The sequence below is a fragment of the Meriones unguiculatus genome, chromosome 8 (assembly GCF_030254825.1).
Source record: "Meriones unguiculatus strain TT.TT164.6M chromosome 8, Bangor_MerUng_6.1, whole genome shotgun sequence".
NCBI lineage: Eukaryota > Metazoa > Chordata > Mammalia > Rodentia > Muridae > Meriones > Meriones unguiculatus.
In genome coordinates, this window is record NC_083356.1 from 119,186,489 (window position 1) to 119,206,973 (window position 20,485).

The following is a 20,485-nucleotide window of genomic DNA, read 5'->3' on the forward strand; positions in this document are numbered from 1 at the left end:
AAATACACATTTTTATTTGTGTGTGTGTGTGTGTGTGTGTGTGTGTGTGTGTGTGTTATGTATAGGGGTATAGGAGGACCTTGGTGCACATGTGGAAGTCAGAGGACAGCTTGGTAGGAGACGGTTCTCTGTTTTCACTCTGTGGGTCCCAAGGATTGAACGTGGGTCAGCAAGCTTATCCACTGACCCGTAAAACTGGCCCCTGATTGCTATAACTTAGCATGTTTATGAAGGGTATCCACCACATACGTTAGCACACATTCCTTTTAAATAAAAAATAATATCCCACAATAAAGACGTATATTTGTATGTCCTTCTGGTTTTTTTGTTTGTTTGTTTGTTGTTTTTGTTTGGGAGTTGTTTTACAGATTTTGGGGGTATAGAATCCAATGGAGAAAAGGAGAGAATTACATACAATAATGTAGTATATACTTTGTGATTGCCTTTTTCAAATACAAGGACATTCCATACTTATGCTGTAGCTTTTTTTAATACTTAACTTGGATTTTGGAGATTTAACTCTTATTTATTTATTTATTTATTTATTATTAGTGACATTTCATTAACTGTATCCCAGCTGTATCCTGCTCCCTCATTCCCTCCCAATCCCATCCTCCCTCCCTGAGATTTAACTCTTGACTTGTCACAGAATTCTGCTTGCTGTGGACTTTTCCTACACAGCCCAACAGCATGCTGTGCACAGAACCTATGGAAAGAAACTTAAGTTGCAACTATAAAATCTAAGATTTTTTTTTTTTAAGGCATAGTAATTTCTGGCTTTGTTGTATTAGCCTATTAAAGAATTTTGTTAAATTGTTTTTATCTTTGTTCTCATTAAGGAATTTGGTTCTGGGGCTGGGAAGTCTGCTCAGTGTTTGTCATGCAGGCATGAGGACCTGAGCTCTCATGGTAGAGATTCCTGGGGCTTGTGGCTTAGCTGTTCTACTTCCGTCATTGAGCCGTGGGGTTAGTGAGACCGTGTTTAAGAAGTTGGGTGGAGGGCTGGTCAGATAGGTAAAGGTGAGTGCAATTTTTAAGACTCCCATAGAGGTAGAAGCAGAGAACTGTCCACATACAATAATTAATTAAAAGTAAAGTAAATGATTAAGAAAAAGACCCTACCTTAGCCTACAGCCTCCACATGTGCATTTACACAAACACACACTCACACACACACAAACTCTCACTCTTAAAAATACTAAAATAGCTGGTCACGGTGGTTCATGCCTTTAATCACAGCAGAGGCAGACTGGTCTACAAAGCCAGGGTTACACAGAGAAACTCTATCTCAAAAAGCAAGAAAGAAAACAAAATTAAAATTTTTCTTAAAAAGTTGTGACACCAAAATATATGACAGCATGTAGGATTTCAAAACTATTTCAGCAGCATTTCATAATTTTTAAGATAATCTTAGAAGAGTAACCATGTCCTCTTTTCTTTTTTTATTGGGAGAGCTAGAGGTAAAAAGAAAGCCTCAAATTTATAGCAGTTCTAATAAGATAGCACGTTCTCAATTTTTATCTGTAACAAAAAGAATCTTAATTCCTTTAGGGTCATCTTTGAGAAATGGTATGCTATTACATCCTTTCACCATTATTTTGTCTAGATTGCTTATGGGAGACGAGCGTGTAAAGAACGGCCTGAATTTCATGTATGAGGCCCCACCAGGAGCTAAAAAAGGTACTTTTCTCATGTCCTGTTGCTTTGATGTGGCTACATGTAAGGGCTGAGGGGTCAGTATTTTAAAAGCTGACTGTCTTTTTCCATTCCTCGTCTGTGATATTAGCACAGTAAAATAAACACAAGATAGTTTCTACTGGAGTAGCTTATGTCCTTGAGGGAGAAATGCTCAGTCTTGACAGAGGTACATTTATCCTCTTAATGTGTGCATACTTGTAGTCCTTCTTATTATCCATATAAAAGCTTAAAAATTAGGAATTAACATGCCTATTCTGAACTCTGGTTCAATGTTGTATTTTATCCTTCAATGTTGTATTTTATCCTTCAGTGATCTGGAGTTTTATCTTGAGCAGAAAGAAAAACCAGTAAATTCTTACAAGTTACAATTAAATAATACAGCATAATGAGTAGTAGACTTTCCTCCTGACATTTCTAACGTGTCCTGCTTCCCTCTGTGCTTTGAATATGCAATCAAGAAAACAAAGAGGTAAAGTACTCTTCTCTGAATTTTGGTTTATAGTTGATTGTGATTTTAGGGAAAACTGAACAAATTTTTACTGACTATTGTAGAAAGAAGAAGCAGAAGGAGAGACAGAATACAAGTTTGAATGGCAGAAAGGCGCTCCGAGAGAAAAGTAAGGCTGCTTTGTGTTGTGTCGTTGTCTACGGCCCTTCTTGCCTCTGACTTGTTACGGCTTACTCACCAGGGCAGGTAGCTCACTGAAAGGGTATTTAAGGAGCTACCACACAACCAGGGTGCGCCATTCTAGCCTTGATCTGTATACCTGCTTGCTTCTTAAAAACTGTGTTATCAGACTATGTAGACACTCAAAAATTGATGGTAATTATACATTTTATAGTAATAATGCATTTTATAATGTTCTAAGAACTATGAACTTTTTTCAGGTTATGCCATTGACTTTCTTAAATTGTTCTTAATACTATAGTCATACTTTTTTTTTGTACTTAACAGATATGCCAAAGATGATATGAACATCAGAGATCAGCCCTTTGGTATTCAGGCAAGTGACATATTTATTCTTTAAGAATAATTTTTATTGAGTACATATATCTTTACATTATTTTCAAAAAGATATTTATATTAGAGTGCTCCAAAGGAACAGAACTGATAGGATAACTGTATATACTGGAAGGGGATTCAGGCAAAAAGCAAAGCTTCCTTCTTTGAATTCTTTTTTTTTTTTTTTTTTTTTTTTTTTTAATGTAGGCTGTCACCAGGAGGTGTGGCCCGGGTTTAATAATCTGATCAAGAAATTGCTCACAGGAGTGTCCAGCCACTTGGATTTTAGTTGATTCCAGATGTAGTCAGGTTGCCAACCCAGACTAGCATCACAGTGTTTAAGCTAAAAAAGAAATTTGTGGTTTATCTGTATGTCAGATGATAGGAATGAGGCAAAAACATGAAATGTGTTAGGCAAATAGAAGATGAGAATCAAGTTCTCTAGTGAAGGGATAATGATGAGGTCACTACAGTTTTCAAATAATGTAGAAAACTAGTGAGGTCAAGAAAAGATGTTAAAAGAGTTACTGATTTAGAAGCAGTCAGGTGTCACTCCAGGGCTGACCCTGTGGGAAACCTCGCTTAGTCATCTGTGCGTGTCACATCTGCTGTCACAGCAGCAGAGTTGAGCAGTTGCAAACAGATGCAGACATAAAAAGCTTGAAATGCCATTTTTACTTTATAGACTAAGTTTGCTAACGCCTGGCTTAGAAATGTGAAACTTCAAGGCTGGAGGTAATAGCTCTGTGAAAAAGCACTTTCACGCTGTTAGGAGGACCTGGCTTCAGTTTGGACCAGGACAAAAAAAAATTTAAAGAAAAGAAATGTAGCCAGGTGTGGTGGCACAGGTGTGTTTTTTTCCAGCATGGGAAAGGCAATGGCTAGGCAAGAAGACCGAAAGCTCAGCCTGAGCTACACAGGGAGACCCTATGTTTAAAAAAAAAAAAGGAAAAGGTAGGGAGATACTTAGGTGAATGTATTAAAATTGGGAAACTTAAAATTAAACCATGACATAATTCTTTGTGATATTTTACATTTTACCATGTGATATTTACCATTATTCCTTTTGGATGACATTGTTTTACTGTAAGAGGCACAGAGAGGATTCAGCTTAAATTTTAGGCAAAATTTATAGTGAAAGGTTTTAGTATTTACATTGGATTTCCCACCATAGATATAGAATCTCTTTTCCTGGGATCTTTTTTAAAAAGTAGCCAAGTGTGGTGGTGCATGTTTTAATCCCAGCAGAAGCAGGTATATATCTGTGAATTCAGGCCAGCCTGACCTACAAAGCAAATTCCAGACCAGCCAAGGCTACATAGTGAAGCCCTGTGTCCAAAGAGAAAAAGAAAAAAAGTGGAGTGGGGCACCTAAGTTGAATGTCAGGCTCTTGGTATTTGAGAATAAAAATAATGTTTATTTCTCAGGTTCGAAATGTAAGGTGTATTAAATGTCACAAGTGGGGTCATGTGAACACAGATCGAGAATGCCCCTTGTTTGGTCTCTCTGGAATCAATGCCAGTTCAGTTCCTACCGATGGCTCAGGTAGGCATTAGACAACATTTATTTGTTTTAGAATTTTGTCAAACAAAGAAAGATAAAATAACATTTTTATTTAAACTGATTTTGTTGTTGTTGTTGTTGTACTTGAATTTAATTCACATTCCCAAAACAGGATGATCAGAGCTAGTGGAGTAATTCAGTGCTAGAGTGTTTTGCTTGTTAAAAGTGAGGCTTTGAGTCTAGTCCCTAGAATATCACTCACCTCCCTGCAAAAAGATGATGAGGGGGACCTCTCCATAGTCTGTTAAATTTGAAGTGCTCTGTAATAGAGTTTAATTTTTATAGCCAGGTTTCTGTGAACTTTATTTATTCACTTATTGTTTTTTTTGCTGTGGTTGTTGTTTTTAAACAAGGTCTCATAAAAGCCAAGCTGACCTCAAACTCACTGTGTAGCCAAAGATGGCCTTGAACTTTAGGTCGGCGTGCCTCCACCTCTTGAATGCTAAGGTTATAGTTTGGTGGAGACAGGCTCTTACTATGCAGCCCTGGCTGCACGCTGCGTAGACCAGGCTGGTTTTGAACTTAAAGACATCCTCCTGTCTCAACCTCCATGCTTTGCTTTTTTTGTTTTTTTAATATTTATATTATGTATGTGTGTGTTTGTATGCATGTCTACGCATGTAGCTGGCCAAGGAGTCCAGAAGAGAGCACGAGGTCACATGGAGCTGCAGTCACAGGTGGTTTGACATGGGTACTAGGAACCAAATGCATCCACTGGAAGGGCAGAAACTTAACCACTAAGTTTGCGTTTAAAGTAAGGCACATTAAACACGTTGTTTATTTTGTTAGTAGCCTGAAACTGGGAGAAGAAGTGGTTCCTCCGAGTGTGTGCATGTGCATGCACATATGTTAGCAATGCAGATTTATGTGTGTGCACATTTGTGTATGTGTATGTACATTTGTGTATGTGAATGCCAGGAGGAATGAATGTCAGGGTGAACATGGAGAAATCAAAGGACAACCTCTGTTGTCATCCAGTCCTTGCCCTCCACCTTGCTTGTTGGTGGATGTCACATGCTCCAACCTTGCTCGTCCATGAGCTTCTGAGCAGTGTCCTGTCTCCACTTCTATCTTGTGTTAGGAGCACTAGTGTCTTAGTTACTTTTTTAGTGCTGTGAGTGGGTAGTTCCCATTACCAAGAGAATTGAGATTCATTTCAGAAGATTAGAGTCCATGACCATCATGGCAAGAAGCATGGCAGTGTGCATAGTGCCGAAGCAGTAGCTAAGAGCTTGCTTATATCCTTATCTGCAAGTCGGAGACAGAGCTAACTAGGAATGGGATGGACTTTGGAAATCTCAAAGCCTACCTCCAACAAGACCACACCTCCTAATCCTTCCTGAGCAGTTCTAACAACTGGGGACCTGGTATTTGAAAATATTAGCCTTTGGGTCCATTCTCCTTCAGCCCACCACAGTAGGGTCATGGATACGTATTTGTAGCTTTGTTGGGCTTCTGGGGTTCTGGAGGTTTGTCCTCACATTTGCAAAGGGAACACTATTCCCTGAACCATCTTCCCAGCCCAGAAGTTGTTCTTAAATTTAAATTCTCCTGAATTGTAAATCAAGATCTCTGTGAGTTCAAGGCGAACCTGGTCTACAAAGAGAGTCCAGGATAGCCAAGGTTATACAGAGAAATCCTTGTCTTGAAAAACCTAAATGAATAAATAAATTTATTAGTACCTTCTCAGTGTTTCATCAAAACCCAACTTAAAATAGATCATAGTGGGAATAACCTACTTAACTCTAAAACATTAAGCAGGTCACAGTACTTACATGACTTTCAGGTCCTGATTTTAAAAATTAGGATAACCCAGGTGTGGTAGCACACACCTTAACTCAGGAGGCAGAGGCAGGTGGATCTCAGTGTGTTTGAAGTCAACCTGGTTTACATAGAGAGTTCCAGAATAAGCATTGGTGTACTTTTTAAAACCTCTTTTATTTACATTTCTTACATCTATTTCTCGATACTCCACCCCAATCACTTCCAACACCCTGACACCACATAGGAGAGGGGGCACAGTTCTTTCTTAGCTGCTTCCTGACGGTCAGGGTCATTAGGTTTCTTGCAGCCAGTCCAGTCCTCGTTTCAGGAGATCTCCACCTTCTTGTCTCACAACAGCAACTAGGAGCAGCAGGGGAGAAACAGGAGCAGCCTTGTTCTTTCTCCCTTCTCCACACTCTCTGGGCTCTGGCATTTATTTTCTCTCCAGAGTCCTCAGATTTAAACTATCTGCAATTGGCAAAGAGTTCCTCTCAAAGCCCACATGAGGCAAATAGTTTGCTGCTGTGGACTATCTGAATCAGACCCACATCTCACACCTGGGATTAAAACAAAACCATGTTTGTATCCACAAGCAAGGCTTCATAGAGAGACCCTGTCTCGAAAAAGGATAGTAATATAACTCCGATTTTCATCATTTGTAAAGCTGCTGTAAAACTACTTTTCCTCCTCTTTGTTCTCTTCTTTCTGTATTTTAAAAGCACTATATATCTAGTATTGGAGTAGTGGTAAAATAAACACTTTGATAAACAGCCTTTCTTGGAGGCCATTTAAAAGTATGTATAAAAAATAACCTTAGAAACAGGGCCAGGATGATGTCATAGTGGGCAAAAACTCGGGTTTTGTAGTTAAAGATTAGAAGCAACCCAAATGTTATCAGTATGGAGTTAGTAAAATAAACATTGATCTAACATATGTGCAGGGATGGTCATATAGCACCCTGATAGAACACTTGTTCTATTTGAAAATTAATTACTGAGGTAGTGGGCAGTGTTGAGGTACTTTGCCATGTAAGTGTATCCCAGGATGGCCTCCAATTGTGGCAGTCCTCCTGCCTTAGGACTAAGATTACTGGCTGAGTTACCAGACCTGCCTTTGAAAATTAATTCCTATAGGACTATAGTTTATTTTCTACTTTCTCAAGTAATTTTTTGAACTATGTATTTGTCATTATACACACAAGCCAGTAAATTTTGTTTTGAATTTTGTGTTTTAATTTACAGAAGATACATATTCTACTCATACAATCTGATTAAAACTTTGACGTGTCACATAGGAACAGGCAATCAGTCCCAAGTTTGTAGTCTAGCCAGGACCTCAGACCCAATTATCTATGAATTTTCTCTACTTATTAGCCAAGGTTGACCTACTGTGGGGGAAAGCTTGACCAAAGCACAAAAGACCAGAAATAAAATGTAAGCACAAAAGTTTTAATTTGGGTTGCTCTAGATGGTTAGAACCAGATGTAAATGGCTCTCACAAAAAGTGGATTGGCTACTCATGCTGCAGCCTGTGTTTCCTAAACTTAGTCTAAGGTGGTGGTTTTCAGCTGGGGATTGAATGAGCCTTTCACAGGGGTCACCTAAAACCATTGGGAAACAAGATATTTACATTCTGATTCGTAACAGTAGCAAAATTAAAGTTATGAAGTAGTAATGAAAATAATTTATGGTTGAGGTTACCACAACATGGGAAACTATGTGAAAAGGTCACAGCATTAGGAAGGTTGAGAACCACTTAAATATTTTGACTAAATACTAAATTCCTGGAGCTTTAGAAGTGGCTCAGCAGTTCAGAGCACTTACATTCTTGCAGAAGGCATGGGTGGGTTCCTAGCACCGACATGGTGACTCAAAACTGCCTGTGTCCATGGGAATCCAGTGCCATCCTCCAACTCCACTGTTGCTGCATGGCTCAGTGCCTGTAAACAGACTACACTGTGGCATGTGTGCACAGGCAGCAGCTTCCAGGAGCATCGCAGAGCGCTCCTAAATGAGAACCAGCAGGCTGGGTTAACTTTTGCTTCAGGCTTTATAGAGAGACAAAAGTAAGGAAACATCCATTTGCAATTTTTTCTTCCCAATTGACAAGATATAAGTACAAGAATAAATACAAATAAATACAGAGATTTTGATTCTTCATATCACAGACACTAAGACTGTCTTAAGGCACCAAGCTCTGCAACTGAAGGAGGATAAAATAGACCAGTATGTCCACCGTCTGTGCTGCTGTTGTACAGACTAGTGCAGGTTCCCAGTGTGGTCAGGCATGCCTGGGCTAATGCCAGCTCTTGAGAAGCTGAGGTGGAAAGACTGAGCTGCATCATAAGGATCTGTGCCTGGTGCATCATCAAGGCTGAGAACCATCGCCTAAACCACAAGTAAGAGCAGTGAGATTCAGTAGGACACTACTCATTTCTCTTTACTTAAATTGTGGAACTTACAAAAGTCAGAAATTTTCATTCTAAGGAAATAATCATGGGTACTCATTAAAGATTTTGCATAATACAGAGCAAAAAAAAAAGAAAAAACAAATATCTAATAAAAAGGTATTAAGTGAGTAAGTTACCACATCATACCTTACTGTGCAGCAATTAAAATAATAGGAAGAAACCTGGCTTGGTGGTGCACTGCCGACTCAGCACTTAGGAGAAAGACTTGATCAGATCTCTGTGGGTTCAAGGCCAGCCAGAGAGGCACAGTGAGACCCTGTCTCAATTTCTTTATCACACGTTAAGACCGGAGCCCAGTGGTAGAGGCCTTGCCTACAGTTCAGGAGGCCCTGAATTTGCGCCCCAGCACCATGGCACTTGTAATTAATTAAGCAGTAGTTAGACTTGTGTTTCTCTTATCTTTGGGTAGGCTTAGAGTGAAACACGTATTTTAGAAAAAGCATTGGAAGAAAAAAACCAAAATGTTAACAGTGCTTTTATTTGACTGGTTTAATTAGGATTGCCTAAGAGACTTTGCCTTACGTTGTTTCTTCTCTGTATCTCCAACAGTGAAAGTAAATTACATTTCAATTTTTTTAATGAACATTGTTTTAGAAGAATTAAAAATTAGACATAGGGGATCGGGTATTTTAAATAACGTTGTTCCATTAACAGCGCCTTCAAAGTCTGACCCGAGTTTAACGCTAGCACTTAATGAAAGCTAACAGGAACTCTTAAAAGCTCCTCAAAAACAAAATCAAAACACTGCTGTATCAAATAGGAAGGCAAACAATGGCTGTGTGTTCTGAATTTGAATGCAGTAAAAAATAAACTGACCAATTTCCTAATCCACTTGCTGATTCAAGCTAAAAATGTCTTTTCATTTAAAAAAAAAAAATTACCTATTGAATAATGTCCCGCCAGTGAATAGAGATTATTTTTGCAATAAGGCAATTTCAGTGGATGTGGTTATCATGGGATAATCACACCCCTGGGGTACAGCCTTGTGCCTGTAATCTCCCAGGAGTGTAATTATTTCATGATAACCGCACCCCCTGGCGTGACATTATTTCTATTATGAAATTCTTAGTATAGTATAGAAAGTAACTTACTTTGATCACTGGAAACTGCAAGGTGCTGTTAGAATATTCCAGCTGTGAGGTTTACAGAGACCAGCTATAAGATTTACTTCTCCTTTACAGAGTTAAATTAGGCAATCAAAATGCTTCTTTGGGCTAAGCTGGTTTAGAATATCTTTTCAGCTGATAAGATCATCTTAAGTTTGTAAGTTTCCATCCACTCCAGACACATCAAAATTACCTTCCAAACTTGTAAGCTTCAGCAGTGAAGGACTTCTTATAAAATCTTTCCTACAGTATAATTAAACGGCTTGCCCACATGCCTATTCTATTTTGGGTAGCTTCTTTCTTTCTAACAGTGTGTCATGTGGCCTGAGCCTGGCTTAACCTGTATACATAGCCGAGATTACCTGGAACCCTGATCTTTCTGCTCCCCCTCTGGGGATCAGACTCCGGGCCACGTGCACCCTGGGAGCCACTCTACCATCTGAAGCTAGATCCCTAGCCCTGTCACCTTGATTTTCACTACTGACTCCTAATTTTTAAGTCTGTTAAATTAAACTTCTGGAAAAGTAGAGTGGGAAATTACAAGCGCTTTTTTTTTATCAACTTTTTTGAGCTATAATTTCAAACGCGTACAGTTCTGTGGCTTTTAATCCATTTGCAGAGTTTTATATCTACAGCAATCAGTTCTAGGACATTTTCACTAATCCTTGAGCTTTCATTCATGCTTTAGTTCCAAAGGCAGCCCATAATGTATTTTATGCCGGTAGGTTTGCCTGTTTGGGAATATTGCACTCTTCCATGGAGTAGAGCTTCCTATTATGCTTAAACATTTATGCAGTAGTGTGAATTTTCATATAATAAACCTAGCCCACCAATAAACAAGTGTGTGTAATTACCCATGAAACAGTTGGTCAGGTTGTCTTCATGAAATAAAAAGTGAAACTATTTCTTAATGCTTCCTTTTCTTAGGGAAGGTTTTGCATATTCTTGTTTGCTTGGCTTTCAGGCTTCTGTCTTAGGGTGCAGATGTTAGCCTTAAGCAGTCACTGTGTGGAAGGGCTTGAAGCACTTTGAGTGGCTAATGCCAGCCTGCTGCTTAGCCATCCATCATGCCCACCATTTAATTTAGCTTTACCAATACTGAAAGTAGTTGAACTGGTTCTAAAGCTCTGATAATGCCAGTCATTGGTTTTTAGGATTATGGACCAGTGAGATGCACCATTTAGAAACATTCAACTTTATTATTTTTGTAAATGTAGTATAGGATCACATTAGTTTTCCTTTTTAGCCTGATAATATGGTTTGTGGGTTACCTTAATTGATTTTGTACATTAGGTTTCTTTTTAAGTTATTTTTTTATTAATTACATTTGATGCACTTTGTATCCCAGCTGTAGCTCCCTCCCTCAGCCACTCCCCACCTCACCCTCTTTCCCTCCCTCATCTCATCCCATGCTTCTCCCCAAGTCCACTGATAGGGGAGGTCCTCCTCCCCTTCCCTCTGACCCTAGCCTCCTAGGTCTCCTCAGAAACATTTGGTTTCTTAACAAACTAGATTCAAAACTTACTGTGCAGTTCTGACTAACCTCAGACTTTGGATTGTCATGCCTCTGTTCCCAAGTGCTGGGTTTGCAGGTACATACACCACACCCCACTGCATGAATTGATTTTCCGATGTTGAACCAGCTTTGCATATCAGGATTAAAACCTATTTGGTTGTGATATAAGTTGTTTTTATACATTATTGGAATCAATTTGCTAACCCATGGTTAAGGATTTATTTATCTGTGTTCATGAGAGATATTGGCTTGCAGCTTTTTGTCCTTTTATAGTCTCCTTTAGATGCTTGATAGATTTAGCTAGTAAATCCATCTGGGCCTGCAGCTTTCTGTCTTTGAAGGTCATTATTATTATTATTTAAGTTTCTTGAATTGTTTTTAGATTTTTGTCCTCTGGCATTTGGTTCATTTTATATAAATAAAGCTCTAAGACACAGTAATTTGTTGTTGTTTTCAAGACAGAGTAGCCTTGGCTGTCCTGGACTCGCTTTGTTGACCAGTCTGACCTTGAACTCACAGTGATCCGCCTGCCTCTTCCTCCCCGAGTGCTGGGACTACAGGTGTGTGCCACTGCGCCAGCTGACACAGAATTCTTTATCATGCTCCTTTGCTGCTTTTCTGATATCCTGGGGTGTGTAGTGGTGTCCCTTCATTCTTCATTATTGGCCATCGTGTCTCCTGTCTTTTCTTGGTTAGCCTAGCTAGTGCTTTTTCACTTTAGTGGTCTTTCCAGAGAGTAGCTTTCAATGTGGTGAATTTTTCTCTTCAGTATTCCTGTTTTCAATTTTGTTTCTTACTGAGTTTAATTTGTTGTTCTTTAAGGCATAGCATTTGGTTTTGGTTTGGGATTGGGCTTTTTTTTTTTTTTAATTTTAATTTTAATTTTTTTATATTAATTACAGTTTGTTCACTTTGTACCCCAGCTGTAGCCCCCTTCACAAATCCCCTCCCAATCTTACCCTCCTTCCCTCATCTCCTCCCTGTTCTTCTCTAAGTCCACTGATAGGGGAGGTCCTTCTCCCCTTCCATCTGCCCTAGCCTATCAGGTCTCGTTAGGACTGGCTGCATTGTCTTCTCTGTGGCCTAGTAAGGCTGCTCCCTCCCTCAGGGAAGGTGATTAAAGAGCCAGCCACTGAGTTCATGTCAGAGACAGTCCCTGTCCCCCTTACTAGGGAATCTACTTGGATACTGAGCTGCCATGGGCTGCATCTGAGCAAGGGTTCTATGTTATCTCCATGAATGGTCCTTAGTTGGAGAATTGGTCTCAGAAAAGACCCCTGTGCCCAGATTTTTCGGGTTCTGTTGCTTTCCTTGTGGAGCTCCTGTCCCCTCCAGGTCTTAACTATTTCCCACTTCTTTCATAAGGTTCCCTGCACTCTGCCCAAAGGTTGGCCATAAGTCTCAGCATCTGCTTTGATACACTGCTGGGTAGAGTCTTTCAGAGGCCCTATGTGGCAGGCTCCTGTCCTGTACCCTGTTTTCTCCCTCTTCCAGTGTCCATCCCATTTGCCTTTCTGAGTGAGGATTGATCATCTTACCCAGGGTCCTCCTTCTTGCTTAGCTTCTTTAGGTATACAGATTTTAGTATGTTTATCCTATCTTATAGGTCTGGTATCCACTTATAATTGAGTATGTACCATGTGTGTCTTTCTGATTCTGGGATATCTCACTCAGGATGGTCTCTTCTAGATCCCACCATTTGCCTGCAAATTTCATGATTTCCTTGTTTTTAATAGCTGAGTAGTATTCCATTGTGTAAATGTACCACAATTTCTGTATCCTTTTCTCAGTTGAGGGACATCTGGGTTGTTTCCAGGTTCTGACTGTTACGAATAAAGCTGCTACAAACATGGTTGAGAAAATGTCCTGGTTGTGTACTTGAGCATATTTTGGATATATACCTGGGAGTGGTATAGCTAGATCTTGAGGAAGCACTATTCCTAATTGTCTGAGAAAGCACCATATTGATTTCCAAAGTGGTTGTACAAGTTTACATTCCCACCAGCAATGGAGGAGGCTTCCCCTTTCTCCATATCCTCTCCAGCATGTATTGTTACTTGAGTTTTTGATCTTAGCCATTCTAATGTAAGGTGTAAGCCATTCTGGTGTAAGGTGAAATCTCAGGGTCGTTTTGATTTGCATTTCCCTCATGACTAAGGACCAGACACACTAAATCTGTTAGAAGAAAAAGTGGAGAAGAGCCTAGAACTCATTGGTACAGGAGACAACTTCCTAACCAGAACACCAACAGCACAGGCTCTAAGATCAACAATCAATAAATGGGACCTCATGAAATTGATAAGCTTCTGTAAAGCAAAGGACACTGTCATCAGAACAAAACGAGAGCCTACAGACTGGGAAAGGATCTTCCCCAACTCTATCTCTGACAGGGCTAATATCTAGAATATATAAAGAACTCAAGAAGTTAAAAAGCAACAAATCAAGTAATCCAACTACAAAATGGGGAACGGAGCTGAACAGAGTTCTCTGGAGAGGACTGTAGAATGGGATTGGGCTCACGATGCAGAGCTGACCACAGCCTGAACGTGCTCAGCCAAGTGCGTTACCGTTGAGCTATGCCTGTAGCCCCAGAATTGATTTAAACATGTTTTCCTACATTCATTCTGGACGAGTGTGCACATACGTGGAGTTCAGAGGCCAACTCTGGGGAGTCAGTGTATGTATACCATGGGGTGAACCTGGGACATTAGGCTGCAAATGCCTTTACCTACTGAGCCGTCCACTGCCTCATAGAATTAATTTTAAATCTTTCTTATTTTCTAAATTGTGCATTTAATAGTATAAGTCTCTCTAAGCACATGTTTTACTGTATCCTATGGTTTTTGATAAATTTTATTGCAGTGGTTTACATCTTCTCATGTTTTTTCTCTATTTAGTGATTTCTGACACTAACTACCCTAAGTTAGGTCAGAACTTTTCAAAAAGACCACCTTGATCTAAGACAGCAGCTACTGTAGGGCTGGGAGTTCCCAGACTACTCACCAAAACCATCGCCAGTCAGGATGCCCTCCTCTGTAGCCCAGGGTTCCTGACTCAGAATTCAGGGAAGCACTTTTCTTAACTGTAGTTTATAGCAGAAAGGATCTAGAGCAGGACAGCAACAGAAGAGCCACACAGAACAAGCATGAAACTTCCACTGTGCTTGCTTCAGACAGACAGACACTGTCACCTCCAATGCACTGACGGAAGGACGTGCTACACGTGTGCTTGGCCAGGGAAGTGCACCTAAACTGCCCAGAGTGCTTGTTGATGGATTAACTACATAGATTAGGTCAGGTACCATGGTTGAATTCGGTCTCCAGCCCTCTGGTCACATGGTTTGTCTTTCTGACATGTCCTGCCACCATTTCTAGCCATCTCCTTAATCTGAGCTGTCTTGGCTCACTGGTGGTTACTCTGGTAACATAAACTGTCCTGTCAGCTTTGGTTTGTTGTTTTCTTTAAACCATTATTTTGGAGTTGCGCCTCCTTTCATCTCGTGTGGGTCCCAGCAAACCCAGGTTGTCCAGCTTGCATAGCAAGAATTACCAACATAGTCCATCCTGCCACCCAGATACAGACTTCTTATACACTTAACGTTTGACAAATCTCAACTATGGAGACACTTTGTCCAACAGCAGACAAAAGCCAGCCAATTTCTTTAGGAGGCAGCTGTCATGTTTTTATTTCCTTAATTCAAAGTACTTTTTTACTCTGTTCTGACACCTCTTTGCTGTGTGTTACAAGAAGTGTGTTTCTTCGCTTCAGATATTGTGAGATATTCTGTTATTCTGTTACAGATTTTAGTTTAAATTTTGTGATCTGAGAGTAGGTGTTGTACAGTCTCCATTCTATTTTTAGTTTAAGATTTATTTATTTATATGAATGCTCTGCCTGTGTAAACAGAAAGGTTAGTAGAGGGCATCAAACCCCATTACAGGTGGTTGTGAGCCACCATGTGGGTGTCAGAAATTGAACTCAGGATCTCTAGAAAAGCAACCAGTGCTCTTAACTGCTGACCTATCTCTCCAGCCCATTCTTTATTATTTGTTTCCATTCTTTATTATTTGTTGGGCTGTGTGGCCCAGAATGTTTACTGTTTGGTGACTGCCATACAGTAGTGTGAGAAAAGTGTGTACTCTATTACTGGGTAAAATCTATATTCTCTAGATCCGTTGCATGGGTCAGTTCACTGTTACCTCCTGCTTGCTGGATCCATCAACTGGTACAAGAATGTCAGAGTCTCCAAAATAACAGTGGCTTTGCCTATTTATAAAAAAATAGTAATAATAATAATAAACATGTCTATCAGTTTTCCCTCACATATTTTGATACTGTTCTTAGGTATGTACAGACTTCAGATTACAGAATCTTTTTGAAGAATTTATTCTTTGCCGTTAACACAACACAATTACTAAGGATGCCTCTCTTCATCCTTAATAATTGTCCTTGCTAGGGTGGTTTGAATAAGACTGTCCCCATAGGTTCATAGGTTTGAATGCTTAGTCATCAGGAAGTGGCACTGTGTGAGAAGGGTTAGGAGGTGTGGCTTTGTTGGAGGAGGTGTAACACCGGGAGTTTCAAAAGCCCAAGCCAGGCCCAGCGGCTTTCTCTTGCCGCCTGTGGATCCAGATGTAGAGCTCTAAGCTACTTCTGTAGTACCGTGTGTGCCTGCATGCCATCATGCGCGCCACCATTATCCATGAAAATAGTGGACTAAACCTGTGGAACTGTGAGCAAGCCCAGATTAAATGTGTTCTTCTGTAAGCACTGCCATGGTCAAAGGGTCTCTTCACAGCACTAGGCCTGCTAACTGAGACACCTGCTTTGAACTCTGCTGGTGTCAGATTAGTGTGGCTGTTCTAGCTTTTCTGGTTACTGCCAGCGTGCTATGGCCCTTTCTCCATTCTCTCTGAAGAACTACTTTTAATATTTCCAGTAACCTGAGTCTAACTGCCAACAGAGTCTTCATTCATTTGATTGATCTGAGGTTTTTAAAGCTTCTCGTTTACTTGTGAAACATTTCACTGGATATTGAATTCTTTATTGGTAGCTTTTTCTTTCAACACTTAAAAAAAAAATCAGTCTCTTTCCCTGTGTTTCCTTCCGTTCCCTCCCCTCCCATACTGAAGGCTAGACCCAAGGCCTTTTAGACCCAGAGTACTCAGCACGTGCTCTGCCATAGCCAGACCTCCAGCCGTCTACTTTCTTCTCTTTTTTCATTTTGGAGTTTTTTCTTTATCTAGATTTCTTTATCTTATTTTATGGGTGTTGTGGCTGCTTATGTCTGTGTGCCATATGTGTGCCTGATGCCCTCAGAGGTCAGATGGTGGTTTCAGATCCCCTGGTACTGGAGTTACAGAGGCTTGAGAGCTGCCGTGTGCTAGAAAGCAAGCCCAGGTCCTCCGCAAGGACGACAGGTGCTCTTAACTTCCGAGTCATCTCACCAGCCCCTGAATTGTCTTTAAAGCGGTTCTTTGAAGTTCTGCTGATGCCAACAAGTTAGTAAGAGTTTTATTCTGTCAATAAATGGCTGTGCTTTTTGTTAAAGACATGTCTGGTACTAATGGAGGATACCGATCATCTCAAAGGGTGCCATGGATCTCAGATCATAAGTACAAGTCACTGTGTGCACAAACACATGGCTTGAGCTCCACAGACCTTTTGTCTCCTCCCTTCTGGTGCTGGAATTGCCGGCATGTGGTGCCACACTTGAGCTTTTTACCTGAAGTACTGGAGATCTGAACTCGTGACCCCGTGCTTGCTGCCAAGCCCTTTACTGACTGAGCTTTCTTTCTCCTCATCCCCATAAGTCTCGTTTATGTAACCATCTCAACATCATTCCATCTACTTCTGTCAGCCTCTACTACTGTCAAGTAAAGGAAGTTAACTTGTGTTTGTCCAGGTAAAGAATGGCATTTGGGCTATCTTGTAATTACTAATTCTTCTGCCATAGTCAGTCTTAGAGAAGACTGTGACCCTTCATTATGTTCCACTTGGAACGCCCTGCTTTACCCTTTCCTAAGCCTCTGAGTGTCTGAAATGATACTGAATCTCTAGTTTATTCCTGGACATTTTTTTTCTGAAATAGAGACAATGTCTTAACATTTTTTTATCCCCATTGCCTTGAACGTGTATATGTTTAGCAGATAGTAGTTTATTTAGCAAGTATGTGAGTGAAAAAATTTCACTACCCATTCAGAATATTTAAGGTTATCATTCCATCTCTTCTAAAGATATTTCAAAAGAAAGTTGTACTTTTCTTATGAACTAATTTTCTCAAAAATATTACAGGCTTGAAGACAAGAACAGGACTCTCCTACAGTCTTAGTATGACATATCTTTAAAATCATTTCTTCTCCATGCAATACCCTCCTTATAGTGAGATATTTAATGTAGATACATTTTGGAGTCGGTAGTGCCACCACTCAGCAATCACTCTTGACTAAATGTGTACTGTTAGAACTTTTTTCTGAGACAGTGTCTCACTATATAGCTCTGGCTGACCTGGAACTTGCTACATAAACCCAAGTGGCCTCTTGCTCACAGATTTGTGCCTGCCTCTGCCTCCCAAGTGCTGGGATTAAAGTGTGCACCCCCACACCCAGCTTCTTACACCTTTTAAAGTTAAAAGGCACTACACTTTAAAATTTTTTATTGTTATCATTTATTACAATTTATTCAATTTGTAACCCAGCTGTGTCCCCCTCCCTCTTCTAGTGCCACTCTCCTAGTCCACTGATAGGCAATGTCTTCCTTCTATTTGACCCTAGCCTATCAGTTCTCATCAGGACTGGTTGCATTGTCTTCTTCTGTGGCCTGGAAAGGCTGCTCCACCCTCAGGGGGAGGTGATCAGAGAGCCTGTCACTGAGTTCATGTCAGAGAAAGTCCCTGCTCCCCTTATTAGGGACCCCACTTGGAGACTGAGTCTATGGGCTACATCTGAGCCGGGGTTTTAGGTCCTCTCCATGCATTGTCCTTGGTTAGGGTATCAGTCTCTGCAGGGTCCTCAGGGCTCAGTTTTATTGGCTCTGTTGTTCTCCTTGTGGAGCTCCTCTCCCTCCAGGTCTTTCTATCTCCCCCTTCTTTCAAAAGATTCCCTGTATTCTGCCCAAAGTTTGGCTATGAGCCTCAGCCTCTGCTTCGAGACCTCCGCACTATTCTTAAGTGTAAGATTTGAGCTTGAGAGTTGTGCACCTGCTGACCATATCCTCAACAAGACGGAGACTATGACCTTCACTCTAGAAAATAACTGTCCTTTCCAGTTGGCCTCCTCCCATAAGCACTAAATTCTAACTCTGATTTTCTTGTTCTTGAACTTCATGAATAATATTTTCTCCTTCCTTCCCACACTGGTTTGGTTTTTTTTTTTTTTTTTTTTTGAGACAGGGTTTCATGTAGCCCAGGCTGGCCTTAAATTCACTGTGCAGCCATGGATGACCCTGAATTGATCCTTTTGCTTCAGCATCCCAAATACTGGTATTACAGGCATACATGTCCAGTTTATGGTGTGCTAGGGATCAGAGCAAGGTCGTCACACATGCCAAGCAAGGCTCTACCAACTGAGCGCCATCCCTAGCGCTCAGTGTAGTATTTTTGAGGCTTGCAGTAACCAGAGCATTTATATTGCTATGAATAGCAAGTTCTGATGCTTCGTGGTCTCACAGCACAGAGGGATCTGACAGTCCCTTCTACATCTGAATTAGCTTTATTTTTGTAGCACCCCTTTACATGTAAATTAAGTTGGAAACATAAGTAATAAAGATATAATCAAATATATCATGGATCTTTGTATTGGTTCTATAAGGCAAGACTGTTTTTAACAGAAAGTAATTTTGACTAGCATACAATAAGGATTGTTTCATATTTCTTTGCCTTTGTATTTTTCAGCCACATAAATGTTTAATTTTCCTTTATATTCTATGTCTTAATAGACCAGTTAGCTGTCTTCAGCATGAACTTTGGGGCAAGGGCAGTGAGGAGCCCTATTGTTTCCCAGCCTCCTCCAAGATGAACTGGCAGTGTGTCAGGATATCCTGAGGATGGCACAGTTTAATACAGTTCAGTACAGTGGGTTCTTACATAACCTTTAGAAAACTCATACATAGCACGTCCCCATCTTTATAAGTAAACATAACCCACACACTTTATTAATAGCCTTGTTCACCGCTTCCCGGGACTTACGCTACATGTTCCTGCTGTGTCCCCTGCTTTTCCTTTGTCGTTGTTCGTTAAGTTAGCAGACAGAGTAATGGGTTCATTTGGGCACTTTTCTATGTCATTATACCTTGTTTTTATTCAAACTTTGTTTCCTTTTGAGTCTTTTTTCCCCCCTTTTTTGGTGGTTTTTTTCTTGTTTGTTTGTTTTGTTTTTTGTTTTTGAGATAGGGTTTTTCTGTGTATCTTGCTGTCCTGGAACTCATTCTGTAGACTAGGCTGGCCTCAAACTTGGGGATCTGCCTGCTTCTGCCTCCCACGTGCTGGAGTTAAAAGTATGTGCCACCCTACCCAGCTTTCATTGTAGTCTTTAAAAAAGACAACTTTTGATAAGCGTTCTAGATACAATTTTCAATATTTATGTGCGAATGCCTGCATGTATGTATGTGTACCGTGTTCATGCCTCATCCTCATGGCGGTCAGAAGAGGGTATAGATTCCTCGGCTCTGGTGTTAAAAGCCTATAATAAGCTTCTATGTGGATTCTAGGACCCACATGGTCTTTAAGAGCACCAAGCCATCTCTCCAGTCCCTCTATAAGCTTTCTTAAAAGCAAAATTGTTATGGTCCAGTAAGAAATTGGATGTAAGTATGAGATAGTTTTTGATAATTCCCACTAGATAGCCCTATCTTTAAGTAGTATACTGTAACTAATGTCCCTATATGCCCTTGTATGGAGCAACAGGACAATGATTCCCTAGACATACATAGGCAATGTCACCTTAGGAAAGGTCAGAAGGACATCCAGGTGCCTATGATCCCAGAACTTGGGAGGTAGTAGCCAGAGGAACACGAGTACCAGGTCAGCTACACAGCAAATTCAAGGCCAGCTACATAAGGTCCTGTCTCAGGCCTTGCTCCCTGCTCCCCCCCACAAAATTCTGCTTCGTAGAAATGGTGGTGCTATGGACCCAATTAATGTGTTAAACTGGGTAAGGAAGGAAGGTCTTCTTCCTTTACCCTATTGCTGTGTGTGTGTGTTTATATACTACACAACAATTTTGGAGGTCATTCCTTAGGTGCCTCTACCTATCCTGGAACTTGCCAAGTAGGCGAGGCTGACTAGCCAGTGAGCTCCAGTTACCTGCCTGTCTCAGTCTCCTCAGGGCTGGGATTGCAAATGGATACTACTGGGCCAGGCATTGTGT

General features: G+C 40.5%; 1 protein-coding gene across 1 annotated transcript in view; it reads left to right on the top strand.

Annotated features, from left to right (window-relative positions):
* The window catches only part of Cir1 (corepressor interacting with RBPJ, CIR1), a 30,585-nt gene that overhangs the window by 2,987 nt on the left and 7,113 nt on the right, over positions 1–20,485 (top strand). The window contains exons 3-7 of the mRNA XM_060390447.1: positions 1,607–1,680; positions 2,157–2,167; positions 2,251–2,315; positions 2,654–2,702; positions 4,129–4,246. Coding sequence (XP_060246430.1) covers positions 1,607–1,680; positions 2,157–2,167; positions 2,251–2,315; positions 2,654–2,702; positions 4,129–4,246 — 317 coding nt within the window. The remainder of the gene's footprint in view (positions 1–1,606; positions 1,681–2,156; positions 2,168–2,250; positions 2,316–2,653; positions 2,703–4,128; positions 4,247–20,485) is intronic.